This window comes from Odocoileus virginianus, chromosome 9 (genome assembly GCF_023699985.2).
Source record: "Odocoileus virginianus isolate 20LAN1187 ecotype Illinois chromosome 9, Ovbor_1.2, whole genome shotgun sequence".
NCBI classification, from domain to species: domain Eukaryota; kingdom Metazoa; phylum Chordata; class Mammalia; order Artiodactyla; family Cervidae; genus Odocoileus; species Odocoileus virginianus.
This window is the reverse complement of record NC_069682.1, coordinates 60,599,825-60,618,194: the sequence shown is the minus strand read 5'-3', so window position 1 is coordinate 60,618,194 and position 18,370 is coordinate 60,599,825. Positions and strand designations below refer to the sequence as shown.

Below are 18,370 nucleotides of genomic sequence, written 5' to 3'. Positions count from 1 at the left end.
GCTGTACTCCATGGGGTCACAAAGAGTCGGACACAACTCAGTGATGGAACAACTGAACAACAACCACCAAGTCACATGAAAGCATTCCCTCCTCAGGTGGCCACCCGAGCCCAGGTCAAGGACAGATGTGCCCAGCATCTCTCGGAAAGTCTGGGGAGTTCCCATACAGGTCAGGGCTTCTCCCGCCTCACTGACTACTTCTCCTCTGTCCGCAGCTCTCACATCCTCTGCTTTGCCTTCCACTCTTTCCCACTGGTCCAAGTGCAGGAGATTTCCCCAGCTGATTCGGCTATAAAATTCGGCTATAAAAATGTGGACTTCCCTGGTGGTCCAGTGGTTAAGAATCCGCCTGCCAATGAAGACAACGTGGGTTCGACCCCTGGTCAGAGAAGATACCAGATGCCATGGAGCAACTAAGCCTGTGCACCACAACTACTAAGCCCATGCTCTAGAACCCTCAGGCCGAAACTACGAAGCCTATGTGCCCAGAGCCTGTGCTATGCAGCGAGAAGCCACTGCAATGAGAAGCCCATGCACTGCAACCAGAGAAAGTCCACATACAGCCAAAAATAAAATTAAAAAGTAATAACAATAATAAAGTTTTAAAAATAGTGAATATTAAAATAAATAAAGCAACAACGGGTTCAGGGTCAGGGGTGGGCTCATAGTCTTGGGGTGCCAGAATTGAAAGGTACCACTGAGAGCGACTATTTCATAGGTGAGGAAACGAAGTGGCTAGCTCTGGATGCCACACTGGGTTGGCAGCAGAACCTGATCTGAACCCAGCGGTCCTGATACCTAGCCCAGGGCTTCTCTGAGGCTATGATGCAGAAAAAAAAAAAAATCCCAGCAGAAGGTCAGAGCTTTCTATACATACCGACTCTGCAACAAAGTCCATAGTATCAAATGTGATTCGGCCTTCTTTCTTCTTCTGGAAAAAACAAAAACAAAAAAAGGAGAGGAAGGAGAATCAGCCAGACTGCTTCTAGAATTTTGCACTGAGACCCTCCTGCATACCTAGACCACCATGCAAGGCAGGCAGCCTTGAGAAATGTCCACCTCTGCTCAAAAACCCAGCTCTGCACAAGACTTGGGCCCAGAACTGACAATACGGTGTTATGGAGGCAGAGAGAGAGAGAGCAGGGGTGAGGAGAGGGAAAGGAGGACAAAGAGGGAGAAGGGGAAGCCAAAAGGGGAAACAGAAGCAAAAGAGAAGGGAAGGGAAGTACAGGAAGTCCCCTACATATGAAGGAGTTCCATTCCGAGAGCGCCTTTTTAAAGTCCAGTTTGTTCCTAAGTCCAACAAACTTAGCCTGGAAACCCAACTAACATCATCGGCTGCACAGCACTGTACTATAATAGGTATGTAATACTTTCCACACGAACAATGCATAAAAAACAAACAAAAAATACAGAAAACATTTTTCATCTGACAGTACAGTATCTTGAAAAGCACTGTAGTCCAGGGCAACAGCTGGCACACAGGGGCTGACAGTGAACAGGCAGGAAGAGTTGCTGACTGGAGGAGGGAGTCGGGGTGGGAGACGGTGGAGTTGAAGGACGTCAGCAGGAGACAGAGCGCCAGCTGCAATTTCACTCCCATCTGACACTGATGGGATGAACGTGTGCACCTTTGAAAGTTCGAAAATTGAAGGTTTGTAGGGAACTTACTGTATAGAAGGGGAAAAAATAGAACAGAAAGAGGGATAAAAAGGAAGGAACAAATGAAGCCTACGTTCACTAAGTGCCTATAGCAAGCCAGGCACAGCTTACCTTATTCCATTTCATCATCAGAACAAAGCAGGTAGTATTGAGCAGCCCCGCTGGGGACTTGAAGTGGGTGAAGGAAGTTGCCCAAGAATCATACAATGAAACGGTCCTGGTCCAAAGGATGGCCAGGAAGAAGAGGTGTAGGAGGTCTTAGGGACGAACTAATCCAACCCTATTTCCTAACAGATGCAGGGAGGATGTGGAAAGAGTAAAGAAAGGGGCAGAGAAAGAGGGAAAATGCTATGATGCAGGGGGGTGGGGAGAAGGGAAAACAGGGACGATTAAGGCCCTGACCACCATCCTGTGCTACACTAGGGAAAGTGGAAAGTGAAAGTTGCTCAGTCATGTCCAACTCTTTGTGACCCCATGGATTATAGTCCATGGAATTCTCCAGGCCAGAATACTCGAGTGGGTAGCCTTTCCCTTCTTCAGGGGATCTTCCCAACCCAGAGATGGAACCCAGGTCTCCTGCATTGCAGGCAGATTCTGTACCAGCTGAGCCACACTAGGACCCTCATTCATTTCTCTGAGCATACCTCACTCCTCCCCCCAGAGCCCACTTGGATCCCTGTCTTCTCCCTCCATTTATAGTTTGTGCATCCATCTGGTGCCTCTCAGGGAGGCTGATGAAAGAAAGATGTGGTATTCACAGAGGTCTGAACTCACACATTTCACCGAAAACCAGTCTATGGCTCTCTGCCTGATGTTACTCCCCAGCCCGCCGGGCTCCCTGCCCGGAAGTCGTATGACCCCCATAGTCTGGCCCATCTGGACAGGGCAACATTGTTAAGTTTAGCCTCGCACTCCCCTGATGACAAGCCTGTCATCTGGTATTCAGCTTCCAGTTGTCCAGGGCATCACCCCAAGTCTTCTGGTAACCCGGAGACTCCTGGTCTCCAGGGCCCTTCCCTTCACCACCGTGTGACAGCCTGCACCAGAATGTACCAGACCATCCTTCCTGAGGTTACAGTTCTCCTACTCTATCCCTTCTCATCTCAGGGCAGAATCTGGCTGCAGACTTGTTGGCAGCACAGCACAGCATCTTCAAAACATGTGAATTTGAATGTCTTTAGATGGGGCAAATCCTTCTCCTCCAGCTACCCCCAGGTGCCTACTTCCTGCTACATCTTCAACTCAGCCACAAACACACAGTTATATTACCTGCTGTCCCCTTAGAAACCAATCTAAGACACTTTCCTGTCCCCCATCATCCCCCGCCCCCGTGACCCTCTCCTTGGCTGCTAGCCTTCAGAAACCATGCTGGGAAATACTTCGGAGGGAATCACCAGATGTAGGGGGGTAGGCGGGGCTGGGTCTAGTCACTTTTGGTAAACAGGACTCTGGGTAGGGTTTGTCCAGGAACTGGATGAGGAAACTCTGGAGCCCCGGATAGTAATGAACACATCTTTGCGGACCCAGAACAACTTAACAGAAAGGTGATCTTTTTTGAGCCAAAAAGGGCCTCAGGATCCACCACTGGGATAAAATATCTGAAATTGAGACCTTCTAAAAAATTTAGAAAGCATGGTCATCAGGGTGGCCCTGCAAGTGTCTCCTTCTTGTCCAGGTGGAGGGACAGGACAGAAGGAAAGAAGGCAGACGAGATGAGGTTGGGAGGCATGTGGGAAATCCTGGCTATGTTGTGACTCCCAGGTTTTTTCTGGCCATTTTGATCGCCCTTGGAAGGGAAATGGCTCCTTCCCCCACTCCTGATGCTTCTCTCCATGTGGAGAGAGCTGTACTAGCAGAACATGACTAGCCCTGCTCCTTTCACATTGAGAGGGAGTAACTTAAAACTCTCTGGTGAATTTGGAAGAAGAAACGGACCATGATCACCCCCACCTCCCTCCCTTCAAGCCCACGTTCCGCTCTGCCCATCACTGCTATGAGAAGAGGGTGGGAAACCCTGCTACTGCAGTGGAGGCCTGCCTTGGTCCAACACTGCCCCTGACTGGGGTCGTCAGTAACACTGTCTCCTTCTGGGGTTTAGTATCAGGTAATCATCTGGCTTGATGACACCCAATGTAAGTTTCCTCATGAATACAAGTGGCAGCTGGTTCTCCCATCTGCTTCACCCTTTGTCTTCTCTCTCAGTTGATTCAGAACTTGGGCTGGGAAGTGAGGTGCTATTTGTTGGACCCCTTTAAACCCTCTTATAAACCTGCTAAGCCCAGAAGCTTACATCCCAGAAAGAGAAGATAGGGTGCTTTCTGTGAGCAGTCTCAATGATCTGATATTCCCGAAATCCCCTGAGGCCTTGACGGAACATTTTACACACTCGGTTCATCATGATGATGTCCATGGAGAGCCGGTACAGACCCTGTGGAAACAAAACAAATCTGATTTCAACAGCCAACAGCAAGCTGGATAGTGCTGAGCAAGGTGAAATGTAACAGGATTAAATGCAGTGCTGCTGCTAGAACCATAGCTACATCTTCAGGAAGCTTTCAAGTCTGCTGAAATCCTATTGGTAGCTTGAAATTGACCACAATGGGAGTATTTATGCCCTAGAAACTGGCAACTATTATCGATGGGGCATCTCCCTCTCCAGGAGCCAGGTGTTGAAACATTCACCAGCCCGGCTTTAGTTAAGTCCTTCACTTCGGTCCAATAATGTGCACAAGTAACCGCAGGCAGTGAGGGGTGATGGGGAAAGCCTGCATGCTGAACTCAGATGGATCTGAAGGAGATGCAACACTGCTGGCTCTGAAGACAGGGGGAGGGGCCCTAAGGCAAGGAATGTGGGTGGTCTCTAGAAGACAGGAAGTCAAGGAAATGAATTCCTTCCTCCATCCTCGGGAAAGGAACACAGACCTGCTAACATCTGGATTTTAATACGTGCCAGACTTCTAGCCTCCAGCAGATAATAAATGTGTGCTGTGGGTACTTCCCTGGTGGTTCAGTGGTTAAGATGCCGTGTTTCCACTGCAGGGGCCATGGGTTTGATCCCTGGTCAGGGAACTAAGATCCCACATGCTGCGCAGTGCAGCCAGAAAGTGTTGGTCACTCAGTTGTGTCTGATTCTTTGTGACCCCATGGACTGTATCCCGCCAGGCTCCTCTGTCCATGGGATTCTCCAGGTGAGAATACTGGAGTGGGTTGCCATTCCCTTCAGCCAAAAAATTAAAAATAAATGTGTGTTGTTCTAAGTCACTAAACTGTGGTACAGCCTTCAAAAAGAAAACTCATTTAACACCTAATCCAAGAGAGGCCACCCTGTCTTTTCTCTGGAATTTGGAATTGTTGCTGAGAACAGATCTCACCATCCCAGTGTGAACTGAGGATTAAGGGAGTCATCCTCTAACAGGGAAGCAAGTTCAACATTAAAGAGACAAACCTACATTATAATACAATCTCCACATCAACTCACCCAGTTTCCTCAAAAAGTCAATCTCATGAGGAAAAAGTAAAGTATGAGGAATGTTCTAGATTAATAATACTCCAAGCAAGTGCAAAACGTGAACCTTGACTGGCTCCTGGTTTATAACAACAAGCTGTAAAAGCCATGTTAGGGACAGATAAGAAAACTACATTCAATAAAGTCACAAGACTGGACATGGCACTAGTGTGTGTGTGTGACTGTGGGTAAAACACATAATTCTGAGTGGAAAAAAGGTGAAATGAGCTGCCATGTATGATACCACTTTGAAAAATGTGCCGCACACTGCAGTTGCTTATGGATGCACACATTTGTAATAAAAATTTTTTTAATAACATTTTAACATATAGGAAAGAGACACATTGGTTTCTGGAAAGTGATTGCCAGTGAGGAGAAAGGGAATGTGATGGTGAGGCACTTTGTCCATAACTATAATACTTTTTTAAAATATTTATTTTTCTGCTCTGGGTCTTAGTTGCAGCATGCAAACTCTTAGTTGCAGCATGTGGGATCTAGTTTCCTGACCAGGGATTGAATCTAGACCCCTTGCATTGGGAGTGTGGATTCTTAGCCACTGACCACAAGGGAAGTTCCAGTAACTAAACAATTTTTTAAAAAATCATATAGCTAAAGGAAATATGGGGGAAAGCTTTATCAATAAAATTTAATATTTATTGGGCACTCCGTGGTGATCCAGAGGTTAGGACTCTGCACTTTCACTGTGGGCACATGTTTGATCCCTGGTCTTGGAACTAAGATCCCACAAGCTGCATAGTGTGGCCAAAAAAATAATAATAAAGTTTTTAAATAAAATTAATATTGATTGAATACAATTGGCCATTATCAGGCACTATTCTAAGCCTGTTACATGTATCGACTTATTGAACCCTCAACAATAAATCAGTGCAGTAGGTACTAATGTTATCATTACCCTTTACAGAAGAGAAAAGAGGCACAGCAAATCAAGTAACCTGCCTAATGTTATTATTAGTCACATGACTAACAGGTGATAGGGATTGGGGGGATTGCTTTGTTTTTAAACAGTTTGTTTTCTTTTTTAAATTGCATCTATTTAATTATTCATTCGGCCACCCAGCATGGCATGTGGAAACCTAGTTCCCCAACCAAGGATAAGATCCCATACCCCCTACATTGGAAGCTCAGAAGTCCTAGTGATAGAGATTTGAACCCAGGAAGTCTGGCTCCAGTGTCCATAAATTTAATCTATTACCCTACCCTGAGGCTGGGCACTATTCTCTCTGAATCTCCTAATAGCACGAAGGGTGAATTCAGAGCAGTTCTCAGGGGCTCCAAGTGCAGAGTAGGCTGTAGGGCAGGGGTGAGAATTCAGTCTTTCTGAAGCCTAATGTGAAACTCTCTCCTTTGCGACTCCACCAGGTACAGAGTGGCCTTGTTTACCCAAGGCCACCTCCTATACCTGCATCTCCCTTCTTCAAAATACCTATCTGTTCAGTCTTCCACTCTTCCTCCCAGGGCCCTTGACACTCCTCACCAATTTCTTCCTCAGGATCTGCCAGGAATGGGACACCATATATCTATTCATGGTTCCTGAATTGGCAAACGGCACGGCAATCCCTTTGCCTTTCAAGAGTAGGACCACAAATCTCTTCTAAGAATCCAGTTATACTAGAAAACAAAGTTTCCCTCAGTGGCAAGGTAAGAGCTCCTCTCCATTCCTCATACCCGACCACAGTGGCTGGAAGCCTTGTTCTAACGAATCTATTCTCAGAACCTCCTTATGTCACATTTGAAGATTCTGGAAGGAAGACAGGGTAACGGAAAGTAACTGGAATCTGGGACTCTTAACATTTAGTGAGCACTCAGATGCATTACTTCAGTTAATCCTCACAACTATTCCAAGGTGAGGGGCTTTGTACCTACTTCCTATGTGAGGTTGAGGCTCCAAGTAGCTAAATGACTGCAGAGTCACAGCCAGCTCAGAGAAAGTAGGAGGCTTCTGGGATAGGGGTAGGGGCATCCAAAATCTCAGCCTGGGGACCACTTTGAGGATTAGAAATTGGAGACAGCCCTGGAGTGTAGGTACATGGCACTATCTCATAATCTTGTTAAATTGGCAAATCAGGAACACTCAGCAAATTGGAAGTCCTCAACTAAATGGGGTGCCAAGTGTTAAAAGGAACTGGATAGGAGACTTAACCTGGTGGTCCAGGGGTTAAGATTCTGCACTCCTAATGCAAGGGGCCTGAGTTCAATCCCTGGCTAGGGAACCTAGATCTCACCTGCCCCAGCTAAAGATTCTGTACGCTGCAACTGAGACCCAGCGCAGCCAAATAAATAATTTTTTTTTTAACAAAAGGAACTTGGTGACTGGAACTCAATGGCTCTGAGGTCCTTCCAAAAGTACAGTATTTAAGTTCTAAAATACTTTTTTCTACTATATCAAACATGACATTGTTACTGTTCAGTTGTTAAGTCATCTCCCACTCTTTGGGACCCCACGGACTGCAGCACACTAGGCTTTCCTATCCTTCACTATCTCCTGGAGCTTGCTCAAACTATGTCCATTGAAGAGGTGATGCTACCCAGCCATTTCATCCTCTGCTGCCCTCTTCTCCTTTTGCCCTCAATCTTTTCAAGCATCAGGATCTCTTCCAATGTGTCAGCCCTTTGCATCAGGTGGCCAAAGTATTGGAGCTTCAGCATCAATCTTTCCAATGAATGTTCAGAACAGATTTCCTTTAGGACTGACTGGTTTGATCTCCTTGTAGTCCAGGGGACTCTCAAAAGCCCCCTCCCTCTTGAGCCTCCCTCCCCACCTCCCAGCCATCCCACCCCTCTAGGGTGTCAGAGCACCAGGTTTGAGCTCTCTGCATCACACAGCAAGTTCCCACTGGCTCTGGATTTTACCCATGGTAATGCATATGTTTCAATGTTACCCTCTCAATTTGTTCCATCCTCTCCTTCCCTCACTGTGTCCACCAGATGTTTCTTAAACTGTTCCAGAGCATAAAAAGAAGGAAAACTATCAAATTCTATTTATTGATAATAGGGAAGGAGAAACTGACACTGAGGCCTGATAAAGGTAACATAAAAAGAGAAAGCTAGAGATTCATCTCATTTATGAATAATATTTTTAAAATCTTAAATAAATTGAATAAATGGAATTGAACAGCACATTCCAAAAATAACATTATTTCAGGAATGCAAGGATGGTCAATAGAGACTCCATAAATATAATTTATGTTAGCATGACTAAGGAGAAAAATCATCCGATCTTCTTCATACTTTAAAAGCCATTTCTGACAGAGGCTGAGTGCCAAAGAATTGATTGTGGCAATTCTTCTAACTGTGGTGCTGGAGAAGACTCTTGAGAGTCCCTTGGACAGCAAAGAGATCAAACTGGTCAATCCTAAAGAAAATGAACCCTGAATATTCACTGGAAGGACTGATGCTGAAGCTGAAGCTCCAATACTTTGGCCCCCTGATGCAAAGAGCCAACTCATTGGAAAAGACCCTGATGCTGGGAAAGATTGAAGGTAGGAGGAGAAGGGGACGACAGAGGATGAGATGGTTAGATGGCATCACCTATTTAATGGACATGAGTTTAAGCAAACTCCAGGAGATGGTGAAGGACAGAGAAGCCTGGCATGCTGCAGTCCATGGGGTCACAAAGAGCCAGATACAACTGAGCAACTAAACAACAGTATTAATGAACATGTCACTCTTGGTATCTAGTGCTCCAATGTGCTGGGGATCTTAGCAAGACTGCACAGAGCATGCCTCTCTCAAGGAGGAAGAAATTTCCCTCTGCCTTTCTAGGTTCTTCTGGCTCGTCTAAAAATTAAACTGATATGAGACAGACTAACAGGAGAAAATTACACAAAAGTTTAATAATGTGCATACTTGGAAGAAACCCAGGAAAACTGAGTAATTTGCCAAAATGGCCAAAATCCTCACCTTAAATTTCAGCTTCTTTAGTTAAAAACAAAAGAGGATGTCAGGGGGACTTCCCTGCTGGTCCAGTGGCTAAGACACCACACTCCCAATGCAAGGGACCAGAGTCTGATCCCTGGTCAGGAAACTAGATCCCACATGCCACAAGTAAGTGTCTGCATGCCGCTACTGAAAGATCCTACACGCCACAACTAAGACCCATCGCAGACAAATAAACTAATAATAATAATAATAATAAATTTTTTAAAAGAAGATGCTGGGGGTTGTGATTTGGGACTTGAAAGGAACAGAAAGACAATTTCATGTGGAGATAGAAAAAAACAAATATTTGGTAAACCCATGTTTGCCAGCCTTGCAGACACAATGGTGTAACCAGGGAGGGTTAATTTTTACTTTAACTCTTGTTTTTGCCCATTTTGTTATAATCACACATAATGGCCCGCCTCAGAGAACCCTGCCCCCTCGGCATGACTCTTACACTAAAGTGCCTTTGTTCAGTTCACAGGGAGGTCTGACCCTGCCCACCTGTGAATGACTGTAAGGAAGAGAAACTAACACTTCCCCCCCCACCCACCCCCACCCCCGCCTGAGGTTTACCAGGCTAGGAGATAGATATTCGCAAGAATTAAATGATCTTTGTTTCCTTACCTACCCCCATCTCTGATCCATAAAAGAACCTGACATCCAGGCCCCCCAAAATATGGTTATTTTGAGGCATGAATCTGTCATCTTCTCTGTCAGCCAGCTTTTCAAATCAAGTCGTATTCCTTGCCTCAACACCTCATCTCTGGGATTCGCTGGCCTCTCATGTGGTGAGCAAAGCGAGTTTGGACTCAGTAACAATGGAGCGAACATGCAATAGACTGATTGCTAAGGTCCTGCGAGGTTCCTCCAACACACTCAGTTCATATTCTTTGCAGGTATCTCTGGTATTAGCTCTATTCCAGGTCCTTTATCTAAATTCTCTAGGCAGCTGGGGGAGGGGGGGTAAAAAGAAAGGCTCCTGAGGTTTCTATTTCTTGGATGCAAGCACACACACATGGGCCTGGCGCTTGTCTAAAGCTTTCGCGGCTTCGCGAATTCCACGTGCTAAGCCATCGTGGATGAGGGCGGTCTTCAGCACCTCTTGCAGAGCAGTATTAACGTCCATTACACCTCCAGCAGCAATGCCTTCCTCGGCCATGGCGGTGGGTTACGGGTGGAGCCGAATCTTGAATGCACCCGAGCCTCCGCCTCCGCGCGGCTCCGTGGCGGCAGGGAAAGAGCGGTTTCTATTTCTTAAAAATAATCAAATTAATCTTAATGCCAAAGACACATTTTGGGGTGGAAAATTTTGCTTCCCTACACCTCAGAGCTGTCCCATTAGTTGAGGGCTGCTCCTAAAGGCATTCAGTTCAGTTCAGTTCAGTTGCTCAGTCATGTCCGACTCTTTGTGATTACATGGACTGCATCACACCAGGCTTCCCTGTCCATCTCCAACTCCCGGAGCTTACTCAAACTCATGTCTATCAAGTTGGTGATGCCATCCAACCATCTCATCCTATGTTGTCCCCTTCTCCTCCCACCTTCAATCTTTCCCAGCATCAGGGTCCTTTGAATGAGTCAGTTCTTTGCATCAGGTGGCCAAAGTACTGGAGTTTCAACTTCAGCATCAGTCCTTCCAATGAATATTCAGGACTGATTCCCTTTAGGATCAACTGGTTGAATCTCCTTATAGTCCAAGGGACTCTCAAGAGTCTTCTCCAACACCACAGTTCAAAAGCATCAATTCTTTGGTGCTCAGCTTTCTTTATAGTCCAACTCTCACATCCATACATGACTACTGGAAAAACCATAACTTTGACTAGACGGACCTTTATTGGCAAAGTACTGTCTCTGCTTTTTAGTATGCTGTCTAGGTTGGTCATAGCTTTTCCTCCAAGAAGCAAGCATCTTTTAATTTCATGGCTGCAGTCACCATCTGCAGTGATTTTGGAGCCCAAGAAAATAACTGTCTCACTGTTTCCATTGTTTCCCCATCTATTTGCCATGAAGTGATGGGACCAGATGCTGTGATCTTAGTTTTCTGAATATTGAGTTTTAAGCCAGCATTCACTCACCAGCATTCTGGGCCGAGCAATCTAGTGGCAGAAAAAGTCCTCTGGCAAAGGTGTTCAGAGTGGGAACTCATCTCATTAATGAAGAAATGGCAAGCACCAAGAAGACACAGAGAGTTCAAGTCAATAGAGGAGGCCTGGGACTGAGGTCTCAGGGAGAGAGAGCTGGCAGAGTTTAGAGTGCTCCAGAGGTCCTGCATTTGAAGGCCAAACCAACACCACCTTCTCTTGAACACTGGGGCTGTGATGAAAGGGCTGGCTCTGAGAGCTTTCCTGATACCACTGGCACCAAGGAGAAGCAGGGCATGTGGGCTGACCAGGGAAACACACAGACACAGAAATGCCAGTTTTGCAACCCTGCAGCTGTCAAGCTCCATCTGCCAGCATGAGGAAAAAACTAAACCAATTCAGTCACACAAAACTCATGTCCTAAGGAGCTTCATTAATGACCTTTTAAAAGACTTCCTGCTAGCCTGTAATTCTACTCTAGTCCCTTCTCCATGCACAACTCCAACAAAGATCTTAACCAGGAAGAACTCACTTCATTTAAAGGGGAGTTACAGTAAAAAAAAATAAACAAACAGCATCAGACCTATATAAATATATTACAGAAAAATTGGAGATGGAGGCAGGGAACAAGAAAAACAAATGTTAAATGAAAGGCACTCACCAGAAAAAAATTAACATGAAACAGATGATAATCATGAACAACAAAGGACTCAACGGGCTTAATGCATTTTAAAGCAAGAGATCAAAGCAAAGACGCAATAGTTCAAAGAAGAGATGATGAAGCAATTGGAGGAAATGGCATTGACAGAGCTTAGGAAATAAAGTACTTTTTTTAAAAAAACACCTTACAAGTGAAGGTCATTTCAGAAACATCAAAAAGGAAATAAGCCTTGCTGAATACAGAGGATAAGATTGCAAAAAGCAAGGGGAGGAGCTGGAAATGAGTAATTAAAAGGGAACCAAGGAATAATATAGCCAAAAGGTACAGATATACAGAGGGTGAGAAAGTAGGAGGGCTGAGTACATGGGTTTCTTCAACTTTTATAGCTGTAAATCTTGTTACCTTTTACACCCGATAAACCAAGAAACAGATGTCTAAGCATATTTAAAGACATTAATATAGGGCTTCCATGTTGGTTCAGTGGTAAAGAATCTGCCTGCCAATGCAGGAGACACAGGTTCAATCCCCGGCCTGGGAAGATCCCACATGCTGCAGAGCAACTAAGCCCATGCGCCACAACTACTGGGCCAGCACTCTAGAGTCTGGGAACCACAGCTACTGAAGCCCAAGTGCCCTGGAGCCCACGCTCGGCAGCAAGAGAGGCCACCGCAGTGAGAAGCCCACACACCGAAACTACAGTTGCCCCTGCTCGCCGCAACTAGAGAAAAGCCTGAGCAGCAATGAAGACCCAGCACAGCCAAAATAAGTTCTAAAAAGAAATAAATAAAATCATATATAAAGGGAACTAACAATAAAAACTAAAATGGGATAAGAAAGGATGAAGGAAAGTGAAGTATAATCATTACCCTTTTTTGACTTCTGAATTTTGTACTATATATATGTGTGTGTATATATATATATATATATATAAAATCTATTCAAATGAATGAATCAGTATTTAAATTAATAAAATCAGTGAAGTATAATAAGGAACACAGAGCTACTGGCAGAGTTGCTGCTGCTGCTGCTAAGTCACTTCAGTCGTGTCCGACTCTGTGTGACCCCATAGACGGCAGCCCACCAGGCTCCTCTGTCCCTGGGATTCTCCAGGCAAGGACACTGGAGTGGGTTGCCATTTCCTTCTCCAATGCATGAAAGTGAAAAGTGAAAGTGAAGTCGTTCAGCCGTGTCTGACTCTTAGCAACCCCATGGACTGCAGCCCACCAGGCTTCTCTGTCCATGGGATTTTCCAGGCAAGAGTACTGGAGTGGGTTGCCAGTGCCTTCTCCGACTGGCAGGGCACCACAGTGAAAACAGTTTCATTAAAACTGGGAACTAGGAGGGTTGCAATTGAATACAGATCAGTGAAAGGAGAAAGAGGCAAAAGATTAGGAAGTATGTAGGTTCTGAATTTACACTGGTTCATCAAGAATGAGAATCCCTAAAAACAAGAGTTAATTACAAACATAATTACATACCTAGGGTCTAAGTCAGTTATCTTCTCCAGTTCAGCAAAACATCAAAAGATAAAATAGATCTCTGTATCCCAAGATCAAACGTAGATGATAAAAAAAAGGTTAGCAAAAAGAAGTTAATAGTAAGAGACCAGAGCAAGCCTCTTGGACTTCATAATAAAAAACTAAATATGCACAGACATACAGAACAACCTAGGAGCTTTTTATTCAAACCACATTAGCTGAACCTGTTTTTTCTTCACCATGAGCAAGCTAGGCCCCTGGAATAACATATGTAGTATGTGGTGTAATGTAAGTGAAATATAATTACTAAATCTAAGTTTTGTTGGAAATCTGAATTTCTTGTCCACAATAACTTATCTTTTTTTAATATATAAATGTATTTATTTTATTTTTGACATGTACACATTACTTTTATTTATTATTTATTTTTTGGGCTGCGCTGGGTCTTCATTGCTGACACGGGCTTTCTCTATTTGCAGAGAGTGGGGGCTACTCTCTAATTGTGAGGCTTTTTCCTTTTGCAGAGCAGAGGCTCTAGGTACATGGGCTTCAGCAGTTACACCTCACAGGCTCGAAAGCACAGACTCAGTAGTTGTGGCTCACAGGCTCAGCTGCTCTGAGGCAGGGATCAAACCTGTGTTGCCTGCATTAGCAGGCAGATTCTTTATCCACTGCACCACCAGGGAAATCCCAATGGTAACTTATCTTAAAGATTTCTATTTAACATCTCACACTTACAAAATAACAAGTGTTGGCAAGGATGCGGAGAAACTGGAACTCACGCACATTGTTGGTACGGATATAAAATGGTGGAGCTGCTGTGGAAAACACAAGGTGGTTCCTCAAAAAAATTAAATGTAGAAATATCATACAATCCAGAAATTCCACTTCTGGGTATGCAAGCAGATATAAGGCAGGGGGTCTCCAGATAAAGAGAACCAGGCACAGCTTTCTTTCTTTTTTTTTTTTTCAGGCACAGCTTTCTTGACATAAGAGAAGCCATTTTCGGCCTAAGACATTTTGTGATCTAAGGCTTATCTATGAACAGGTCTCAGTACTTAATGATCTTAAAGGAACAAAGGAATGCAGAAGCATTGCCTATCAGACACAAGAAGTAACAATAGCAAAGATTATAAATCAGTTCTAAAGATCCCCAATTCTGTTTCAAGGACCCTCACTTGGTGGCCCATTCCAGAAATTCACCCAAGGCCTGGGATGTGACCATCTTTTTGAACCCCATTTTCCTTCCACATCTTTACAAAGGAAGAAGGTGGCCTTCTCCCCCTCCTCATTTTTCCTTTGATTATAAAAATGTTGTTGTTTAGCCGCTAAGTCATGTCTGACTCTTTTGAGACACCATGGACTGTAGCCCACCAGGATCCTCTGTCCATGGGATTTCCCAAGTAAGAATACTGGAGTGGGTTGCCATTTCCTTCTCCAGGGAATTTTCTCAGTAATTATATTTAACCCATGTGTCCTGCATTGGCAAGTGGATTCTTTACCACTGAGCCACCAGGGAAGCCCTATAAAAATGTAGCCCACCTAATTCTTGGGGCAGCACCCTCTTACCTGGCTGCTTGTATCACAAGTATCTGATATTATTAATAAATTTACTTTTTGCCTATCACTTTGCCTCTTGTTGAACTCCTTCTGCACTGAGACATAAAGAACCTGAGCTTCGTTAAGTTCTGAGACCAGGTTTGCAATTTGAGCTGGGAGATTCTGGGTTCAAGTCCCCTCCTAAGCCAGAGATACAAACAACCAAAATACAAACAGCAACTAACTTGAGACTCTGAAAAGCAAGCAATGCCAAGTAGACTTTGGGGGTGAGGGTGGTAAAAACTTGAAGAAACAACCCCAGTGAGTTTCCTGGTTTAATGAAGAACACAAGTTACTACACGAAAATCAACTGTAATTTTATACACTATCAAACGATTAGAAATCAAAACATCAACATCATCCTGGATGATCCTCATCCACAACAACCTGGATGAATCTCCAGAGAATTATTTTGAGTTAAAAAAAAAACCCAGTCCCCAAAAGTTACATACTACATGATTCCATTTCTATAACATTTTGAAATGAAAAAAATTAAAGAGAAGAAGAATAGGTTAGTGTTACCTATGGTTGGGAATACGGGGTATGGGAGAGGAATTAGAGTGATTATAAAGCATGAGCATGAGGGATCTTTGTGGTGATCAAACATTTCTAGATATTGATGGTGGAATAGTTACATGAATTTACACATATGACAAAACTGCACAGGCCTACACACATATACAAATGAGTGCATATAAAACTGGTAAACACTGAATAATGATTATATCAATATCAACTTTACACACTATATTGTACTATGGTTATACAAGATGTTACCATTGGGGAAAACTGGGTGAAGTCTAAAATTTGCAATTTTCTATGAATCTATGATTATTTCCAAATAAAATGCTTTAAAAAAAAAAACAAACTATCCAGGCTTCTGTTCCAAAAGTGCCAACAGTGTGCCATCAAGACACCAGTCTCTAAAAGAGACAGGAAATCATATTGGAGCTCCCTCTTCACAAAGATGGTCTGCAATCCACTGCTTGTTCTCTAGTCAACATTTACTGAGTGTCAGCTGGGAGTCAGGCCTTGTGTTGGAAGCTAAGTGATACAAAATGAATGATTTATGATCCATTTCCATGCACTCCCAACCTAATGCTAATTGTTGTTCAGTCACTAAGTCATGTCCAACTCTTTGTGACCCCCTAGACTGCAGCACACTAGGCCTCTCTGTCACTGTCTCCTGGGGTTTGCTCAAGTTCATGTCCATTGAGTCGGTGATGCTTTCCAACCATTCAACGCTAATAAAAATGCCTAATATGATAAGAGCATTGGACAAGGAAGTCAAAAGAACTCTGTCCTCCAAGAAACACTTACTAGGTTTTTGATTTTGAACCAATCCTTTGCTCCTTGGTATCTTGACTTCTTGACCTGCAAAATTTAAGAGAATACATGTAGATATACATTTTAAACATAACCTCAGTCCTCTGGGTGGGTTCAGGGAAACCTGAAATTACCCAAAATTGTATGCAGAAGTATATAAGTACATCCCTCTTCTAGAAGAGATATTATAACTCTTTTAAAAAATAGATTTTGGGGGCTCATTGACTCATTAAAAGTTTAGAATAACTGAATCTTATTTTTGGATTTAATCTCTAAGGTTCCACAATTCCAGTAGTTCTCTGAGATCTCTCCTTCCATCTCTAATAGTCTGTGGTTCCAAGAGGGATGAAAGAAATGGGCTAGAACTCTAACATTTGGAATTCCTAGTACCACAAGAGTTCGCTCCCTTCTGCAAGAGGACAAGGATTCAATTTTTCAACATGAAATTCTAGGCTCTTTAGGATTCAACCTCTCATTGATCTTCCAACCTCAGTTATCACTTCCCAAGACCCCACCTCAGCCTAGTTTCCACAAAGCTTTGCTCCCATTCACTCTATGCCTTAGTCCACACAGGGCCATCTGCCTGGAACACCCTTAATTCCACCCTTTTTCTTCTTGAGTCTAGGTTTAAAGGTCCCCTTCCCAGTGAAGGCTTTCCAGGACCTCTCATCCTCACAACAGGCTTCTTAGCCTTGGATACCCACTGCCTGTTACCACACAGGAAACAGGACTAATGGTTCACTCAGGGCAGCAAACCCAGCCACCAAGCGTCATGGCAGAGGAAGTAGAGGTTTGAAGCTGGTAGGTATAACAAACCCTAGGCCCCTGTTTTTCCCATTGCTGAAAAGACAGAAAAATATCAGCTTCTAGGAAAGTGACAACCTGAGGGCAGTAGTAAATGAGCTATTCTGAATGTTGCTGTAACATGAAACAACAGTCTACTTCAAGGAACGAGAGGGAGAGGTGAGGACTAAGGTTGACTGGAAAAGAGTACCTTGTCTAAAGGAAGGAGACCAGCTCCTGCTTAAACATTAAAGATCCATTGTGAAGACAAATTTCAAGGGTTTCAGGCTGTGAACACTGTTCTGTGAGGATCTACTTTAATTCAACTGCAAGAGCACATCCTACAGGGTAGGCAAGTTTTATACCAGGGCCACTGGCATGTTGATGGTTGTCAAAGAGGCCAACTCCTTCTGTGCAGAAATCAAAGGAACTACAAGGGTTATATAAAACCTTTCATAAAGGACCCCTGTCTTTCTGTTTCCTTGTCTGTAAAATGGGCATGATTGTGTGCATGCAGTCGTGTCTGACTCCTGTGACCCTATGAACTGTAGCCCATCAGGTTCTTCTGTCCCTGGAATTTTCCAGGCAAGAATATTGGAGTGGGTTGCCATTTCCTTCTCCAGGGAATCTTCCCTCTTCAGGGATCAAATGCTGATCTCCTGTGTCTCACGCATTGGAAGGTGGATTCTTTACCACTGAGCCATCTGGGAAGCCCTTAAATGGGCATGTGAGTTCGCTTGTGTTTGCCTAATCGCTCAGTCATGTCCAACTCTTTGCAACCTCATGAACTATATATAGCCCACCAGGCTCCTCTGTCCATGGGGTTTTCAGGCAAGAATACTGGAGTGGGTTGCCATGCCCTCCTCCAGGGGATCTTCCCAATCCAGGGATTGAACCCTAACCCAACCAATGGATCTTCCGCATTGCAGGCAAATTATTTGACCTCTGAGCCACCAGGGAAACCCTAAAATGGGCATACAAAACATATTTGAGAGCCAGCTGTCAAACAGAATACACTACCACTTACCTAAGTGCTGTCAGAGCTACATGCTTTTATCTACATCATCTCATTGAATTCTCCTTCCTAATGAAGTAAGTTCTAGTACATCCACATTTTACAGATAATGAAGCTAGAGCTCAGAGACAGCAATTTACTTAATGAAGACAATCATTTAAAAGGACTTTTCTTTCCCTGTGGCTCAGACAGTAAAGAATCTGCCTGCAATGCAGGCAGCCCAGGTTCGGTCCCTGGGTCCGGAAGATCTCCTAGGGAAGGGAATGGCACGCCACTTCAGTATTCCTGCCTGGAAAACTCCATGGACAGAGGAGCCTG

General features: G+C 44.1%; 1 protein-coding gene across 2 annotated transcripts in view; it reads right to left on the bottom strand.

Moving 5' to 3' along the window:
- The window catches only part of CNBD2 (cyclic nucleotide binding domain containing 2), a 64,346-nt gene that overhangs the window by 43,601 nt on the left and 2,375 nt on the right, over window positions 1-18,370 (bottom strand). The window contains exons 2-4 of one of the 2 annotated variants that reach the window (XM_070472580.1): window positions 16,249-16,302; window positions 3,953-4,090; window positions 878-931 (exon numbers count right to left, since the gene is read on the bottom strand). In XM_070472580.1, coding sequence (XP_070328681.1) covers window positions 878-931; window positions 3,953-4,072 — 174 coding nt within the window. In that variant the 5' untranslated portion in view covers window positions 4,073-4,090; window positions 16,249-16,302. Of the gene's footprint in view, window positions 1-877; window positions 932-3,952; window positions 4,091-6,662; window positions 6,878-16,248; window positions 16,303-18,370 lie in introns of those variants that run through there. The other variant, XM_020894078.2, reaches the window with a different exon arrangement.